The 7,051-nt window shown below is 59.3% G+C and overlaps 1 protein-coding gene across 1 annotated transcript in view; it reads right to left on the bottom strand.

The window, feature by feature from the left end:
• Nucleotides 1–7,051, bottom strand: part of KCNH6 (potassium voltage-gated channel subfamily H member 6) — a 168,413-nt gene that overhangs the window by 122,593 nt on the left and 38,769 nt on the right. Inside the window, exon 2 of the mRNA XM_075580399.1 lies at nt 6,810–7,040. Coding sequence (XP_075436514.1) covers nt 6,810–7,040 — 231 coding nt within the window. The remainder of the gene's footprint in view (nt 1–6,809; nt 7,041–7,051) is intronic.

Here is a 7,051-nt window from a genome sequence, read left to right as displayed (position 1 = left end):
ATGTCCCATAGCTCCCTTCTGTCTGTGTCACTGTGTCACCCTGCGGGGGGAGGGACAGACCCTGTGTCCCATAGCTCCTTCTGTCTGTGTCACTGTGTCACCCTGCGGGGGGAGGGACAGACCCCATGTCCCATAGCTCCCTTCTGTCTGTGTCACTGTGTCACCCTGCGGGGTGAGGGACAGACTCCATGTCCCATAGCTCCCTTCTGCCTGTGTCACTGTGTCACCCTGTGGGGGAGGGACAGACTCCATGTCCCATAGCTCCCTTCTGTCTGTGTCACTGTGTCACCCTGCGGGGTGAGGGACAGACTCCATGTCCATAGCTCCCTTCTGCCTGTGTCACTATGTCACCCTGCGGGGGGAGGGACAGAGGGGGAGGGACAGACCCCATGTCCCATAGCTCCCTTCTGTCTGTGTCACTGTGTCACCCTGCGGGGGAGGGACAGACCCTGTGTCCCATAGTTCCCTTCTGTCTGTGTCACTGTGTCACCCTGCGTTGGGAGGGACAGACCCCATGTCCCATAGTTCCCTTCTGTCTGTGTCACTGTGTCACCCTGCGGGGGGAGGGACAGACCCTGTGTCCCATAGCTCCCTTCTGCCTGTGTCACTGTGTCACCCTGTGGGGGGAGGGACAGACTCCATGTCCCATAGCTCCCTTCTGTCTGGGTCACTGTGTCACCCTGCGGGGGGAGGGACAGACTCCATGTCCCATAGCTCCCTTCTCCCTGTGTCACTGTGTCACCCTGCGGGGGGAGGGACAGACTCCATATCCCATAGCTCCCTTCTCCCTGTGTCACTGTGTCACCCTGCGGGGGGAGGGACAGACTCCCTGTCCCATAGCTCCCTTCTGTCTGTGTCACTGTGTCACCCTGCGGGGGGGGGGGGGGGACAGACTCCATGTCCCATAGCTCCCTTCTCCCTGTGTCACTGTGTCACCCTGCGGGGGGGGAGGGACAGACTCCCTGTCCCATAGCTCCCTTCTGTCTGTGTCACTGTGTCACCCTGCGGTGGGAGGGACAGACTCCATGTCCCATAGCTCCCTTCTCCCTGTGTCACCCTGTGGGGGGAGGGACAGACCCCAGACCCATAGCTCCCTTCTGCCTGTGTCACCCTGCGGGGGGTAGGACAGACTCCATGTCCCATGGCTCCCTTCTGCCTGTGTCACTGTGTCACCCTGCGGGGGGAGGGACAAGCTCCATGTCCCACAGCTCCCTTCTCCCTGTGTCACCCTGCAGGGGGGAGGGACAGACCCCATGTCCCATAGCTCCCTTCTCCCTGTGTCACTGTGTCACCCTGCGGGCGGAGGGACAGAATCCATGTCCCATAGCTCCCTTCTACCTGTGTCACTGTGTCACCCTGCGGGGGGAGGGACAGACCCCATGTCCCATAGCTCCCTTCTCCCTGTGTCACTGTGTCACCCTGCGGGGGGGAGGAACAGACTCCATGTCCCATAGCTCCCTTCTCCCTGTGTCACCCTGCGGGGGGAGGGACAGACTCCATGTCCCATAGCTCCCTTCTGCCTGTGTCACTGTGTCACCCTGCGGGGGGAGGGACAGACCCTATGTCCCATAGCTCCCTTCTCCCTGTGTCACTGTGTCACCCTGCGGGGGGAGGGACAGACCCCATGTCCCATAGCTCCCTTCTCCCTGTGTCACTGTGTCACCCTGCGGGGGGAGGGACAGACTCCATGTCCCATAGCTCCCTTCTGCCTGTGTCACTGTGTCACCCTGCGGGGGAGGGACAGACCCCATGTCCCATAGCTCCCTTCTCCCTGTGTCACTGTGTCACCCTGCGGGGGGAGGGACAGACCCCATGTCCCATAGCTCCCTTCTGCCTGTGTCACTGTGTCACCCTGCGGGGGGGAGGGACAGACGCCATGTCCCATAGCTCCCTTCTCCCTGTGTCACTGTGTCACCCTGCGGGGGGGAGGGACAGACCCCATGTCCCATAGCTCCCTTCTCCCTGTGTCACTGTGTCACCCTGCGGGGGGGAGGGGACAGACCCCATGTCCCATAGCTCCCTTCTCCCTGTGTCACTGTGTCACCCTGCGGGGGGAGGGACAGACTCCATGTCCCATAGCTCCCTTCTGCCTGTGTCACTGTGTCACCCTGCGGGGGAGGGACAGACCCCATGTCCCATAGCTCCCTTCTCCCTGTGTCACTGTGTCACCCTGCGGGGGGAGGGACAGACCCCATGTCCCATAGCTCCCTTCTCCCTGTGTCACTGTGTCACCCTGCGGGGGGAGGGACAGACGCCATGTCCCATAGCTCCCTTCTCCCTGTGTCACCCTACACTTCCCATCTGCCTCTCTGCTGCACGTTAACCCAATCTTTATGTAACATGGCATTATCTGGTGTAGATAAGATAACAGATTCTGTGGACTAGTCACCATTACACACTCACTAAAACATATTTGCCTGTGGCACACAGGATGAAGCTTCAGCACAATGTCTGTTCCACGCCCTCTTATACCACCTTATCTGCTGAGCAACAGACCAGTGTAACCGTGTGTATTTCCGAGCGTCACGACGCGTGGCTCTCGTTACCTTGTATGACGGAGGGGTTAGCCCTTCATGGAACTTTGTCCCACGACAGGTACAATGACACCCATCGGAAAAAAACACACCAAAGTGAGGGAATACGCTAAAGTGATTAAAGAAGGTCCGCCTAGGGTGTTACCTTTATTCTGTGTTGGTTCTGACCCACGAAAAATGACAAACATGGCTGCCGGACTACAAACATGGCCGCCGGACTACAAACATGGCCGCCGGACTACAAACATGGCCGACGGACTACAAACATGGCCGCCGGACTACAAACATGGCCGGCGGACTACAAACATGGCCGGCGGACTACAAACATGGCAGCCGGACTACAAACATGGCCGCCGGACTACAAACATGGCCGCCGGACTACAAACATGGCCGCCGGTCTACAAACATGGCCGCCGGTCTACAAACATGGCCGCCGGACTACAAACATGGCGGCTGGACAACAAACCTGGCCACCAATAGAAAGCCGCGATGGAATCTCCCCATGATGTCACAACTATTTGCCGCCCGGCTGAGTCCTGAGCCCGGCGGCCATTTTGCTCCCCAGGATTGCCAGCTGGACCTCTACCTGAAACAGGCTTGCTGCTTTTGAACCCAGGGGGGGGACCCCAGAACTTTGGGGGACACACCGATGAGCTTCCCCCGGACCCCCCCCCCACCCCAATTCAGATGAGGGTATTCAGAGAATGCTTCTTTAACCTGACGAGGGCCGTTGCCCCTCCGGTACACAGAGGTCACGTGATCGCGGCATTCCCTCTACCCGGAAACCGACGTGGACCAGGCCTCATCTTCAATGTCCCCCCAGCCCTAGCGCGGCGCGTTGTCCCCTAGGAAACAAGCGCCCTACCGCCATGACGTTGCCATGACATCATAGGACCCCTTGAGTGCCAGGTCCCCATGACGCAGTGGCTCCATCTTGGGGCACCCTATGGGTTACGGTACCCCTGACCCAGTTCTTTTTGTGTAGTCCAACAATTTTTGCGTGAGAATCGGCCCCCCCGGCTTTGGTCCATCTCTGCCCAGTAACCCCCTGTCCGAGTCCCTCTCTGTCACTGTCACTGCCCAGTAACCCCCTGCCCGAGTCCCTCTCTGTCACTGTCACTGCCCAGTAACCCCCTGCCCGAGTCCCTCTCTGTCACTGTCACTGCCCAGTAACCCCCTGCCCGAGTCCCTCTCTGTCACTGTCACTGCCCAGTAACCCCCTGCCCGAGTCCCTCTCTGTCACTGTCACTGCCCAGTAACCCCCTGTCCGAGTCCCCCTCTGTCACTGTCACTGCCCAGTAACTCCCTGCCCGAGTCCCTCTCTGTCACTGTCACTGCCCAGTAACCCCCTGCCCGAGTCCCTCTCTGTCACTGTCACTGCCCAGTAACCCCCTGCCCGAGTCCCCCTCTGTCACGTCACTGCCCAGTAACCCCCTGCCCGAGTCCCCCTCTGTCACTGTCACTGCCCAGTAACCCCCTGTCCGAGTCCCCCTCTGTCACCGTCACTGCCCAGTAACCCCCTGTCCGAGTCCCCCTCTGTCACCGTCACTGCCCAGTAACCCCCTGCCCGAGTCCCCCTCTGTCACTGTCACTGCCCAGTAACCCCCTGCCCGAGTCCCCCTCTGTCACGTCACTGCCCAGTAACCCCCTGCCCGAGTCCCTCTCTGTCACTGTCACTGCCCAGTAACCCCCTGCCCGAGTCCCCCTCTGTCACGTCACTGCCCAGTAACCCCCTGCCCGAGTCCCCCTCTGTCACTGTCACTGCCCAGTAACCCCCTGTCCGAGTCCCCCTCTGTCACCGTCACTGCTCAGTAACCCCCTGCCCGAGTCCCCCTCTGTCACCGTCACTGCCCAGTAACCCCCTGCCCGAGTCCCCCTCTGTCACCGTCACTGCCCAGTAACCCCCTGCCCGAGTCCCCCTCTGTCACCGTCACTGCCCAGTAACCCCCTGCCCGAGTCCCCCTCTGTCACTGTCACTGCCCAGTAACCCCCTGCCCGAGTCCCCCTCTGTCACTGTCACTGCCCAGTAACTCCCTGCCCGAGTCCCCCTCTGTCACTGTCACTGCCCAGTAACCCCCTGTCCGAGTCCCCCTCTGTCACCGTCACTGCCCAGTAACCCCCTGCCCGAGTCCCCCTCTGTCACTGTCACTGCCCAGTAACCCCCTGCCCGAGTCCCCCCCTGTCACCGTCACTGCCCAGTAACCCCCTGCCCGAGTCCCCCTCTGTCACTGTCACTGCCCAGTAACCCCCTGCCCGAGTCCCCCTCTGTCACCGTCAGTGCCCAGTAACCCCCTGCCCGAGTCCCCCTCTGTCACCGTCACTGCCCAGTAACCCCCTGCCCGAGTCCCCCTCTGTCACTGTCACCGCAGACGGTAAGAACATTAACTCTTATCTCTCCTCATTGCACATTTAGATAAAAGTCGGAGCTCTGAGGGAAAAATGACACTACCCTCGGGAGCACTCTCTCCTCACACACGCTCTCTCCTCACACACGCTCTCTCTGTGCGCACTCTCTCCTCACACACGCTATCTCTGTGCGCGCTCTCTCCTCACACACGCTCTCTCCTCACACACGCTCTCTCCTCACACACGCTCTCTCCTCACACACGCTCTCTCTGTGCGCGCTCTCTCTGTGCGCGCTCTCTCCTCACACACGCTCTCTCTGTGCGCACTCTCTCCTCACACACGCTCTCTCTGTGCGCGCTCTCTCCTCACACACGCTCTCTCCTCACACACGCTCTCTCCTCACACACACTCTCTCTGTGCGTGCTCTCTCCTCACACACGCTCTCTCTGTGCGCGCTCTCTCCTCACACACGCTCTCTCTGAGCACGCTCTCTCTGTGCGCGCTCTCTCCTCACACACGCTCTCTCTGTGCACTCTCTCCTCACACACGCTCTCTCCTCACACACGCTCTCTGTGCACTCTCTCCTCACACATGCTCTCTCTGTGCACGCTCTCTCCTCACACACGCTCTCTCTGTGCACTCTCTCCTCACACACGCTCTCTCTGTGCACGCTCTCTCCTCACACACGCTCTCTCCTCACACACGCTCTCTCCTCACACACGCTCTCTGTGCGTGCTCTCTACTCACACACGCTCTCTGTGCGTGCTCTCTCCTCACACACGCTCTCTCTGTGCGTGCTGTCTCCTCACATGTTCTCTTTGTGCACGCTCTCTCCTCACACATGCTCTCAGTACGCGCTCTCTCCTCACACATGCTCTCAGTACGCGCTCTCTCCGCACACGTTCTGTCAGCGTGCGCTCTCTTCTCACACGTTCTGTCAGTGCACGCTCTCTCCTCACAAGCGCTCTCTCTGTGCTCACTCTTCTCACAACACACACACAGACACACACACACACAGACACACACACACACACAGACAGACACACACACACACACACACACACACACACACACACACACACACACACACACACACACACACACACACACACACACACACACAGACACACACACACAGACACACACACACCCCACAGTTACCAGCGGCTTCCCTTTTCACACCGTGAGCGATGCGAACGGCACATTTGAAGCTAGTGTAACGTGTGTCAGGTCCCGCACTGCATTCTGGGAGCACATCTCCCGGGAACCACAACCCGAGGCTGCACGACCTTTGCATGGCTTCCCGCGACCTCTAAATGTGCCGCACACCGGACCGTCCCCCCACGCTCTCTCTACCACTCCAAACGGTACTATTTGTAATACTGCCGGCGGACATAGGTTGTCCTTATTCTAATAAACGGTTATTGTTTAGTCACTAGGAGGGCACGTTCTTCATTTTCTGGGGTTTTTTACACATGTTAATTGGGATTAGGTTATATAAATAAAGACATGCACACATTTCCCAGAATCCCTTGCTGCGGCGAAAGCACTGCATGCTGGGTGATAATGGGTGAAAGGCAGGGCTGCATGTCATTTCCCAGAATCCCTTGCTGCGGCGGAAGCACTGCATGCTGGGTGATAATGGTGAAAGGCGGGGCTGCATGTCATTTCCCAGAATCCCTTGCTGCGGCGGAAGCACTGCATGCTGGGTGATAATGGGTGAAAGGCAGGGCTGCCTGTCATTTCCCAGAATCCCTTGCTGCGGCGGAAGCACTGCATGCTGGGTGATAATGGGTGAAAGGCAGGGCTGCCTGTCATTTCCCAGAATCCCTTGCTGCGGCGGAAGCACTGCATGCTGGGTGATAATGGTGAAAGGCAGGGCTGCAGACCTGCCTAAGACAAGTATAAATATATAATAGTCCCGCTCACCCTCCTTCCGGTAGAACAGGATCTCCAGCTTGCGTTCGTCGGACCCCAGCAGCGCCTGCGTGAGCTGCGCGGTGCTGCTGTGCGTGGTCTGGGGCCCGGTGAGGAACTCGCAGCTGCACGGCCGCTGCATCACCTCCATCCGCGAGAAGCCGAACATGTCGCAGAAGCCGTCGTTGCAGTAAATGATGGCGCAGTTGTCCATCTGCGCGTTGGCGATCAGGAACTTGCGGCCTGAGGGGACG

Source organism: Ascaphus truei, chromosome 23, assembly GCF_040206685.1.
Source record: "Ascaphus truei isolate aAscTru1 chromosome 23, aAscTru1.hap1, whole genome shotgun sequence".
Taxonomy (NCBI): Eukaryota; Metazoa; Chordata; class Amphibia; order Anura; family Ascaphidae; genus Ascaphus; species Ascaphus truei.
The sequence above is the reverse complement of the archived record's forward strand: the minus strand, read 5'-3'. Positions and strand labels throughout refer to the sequence as shown.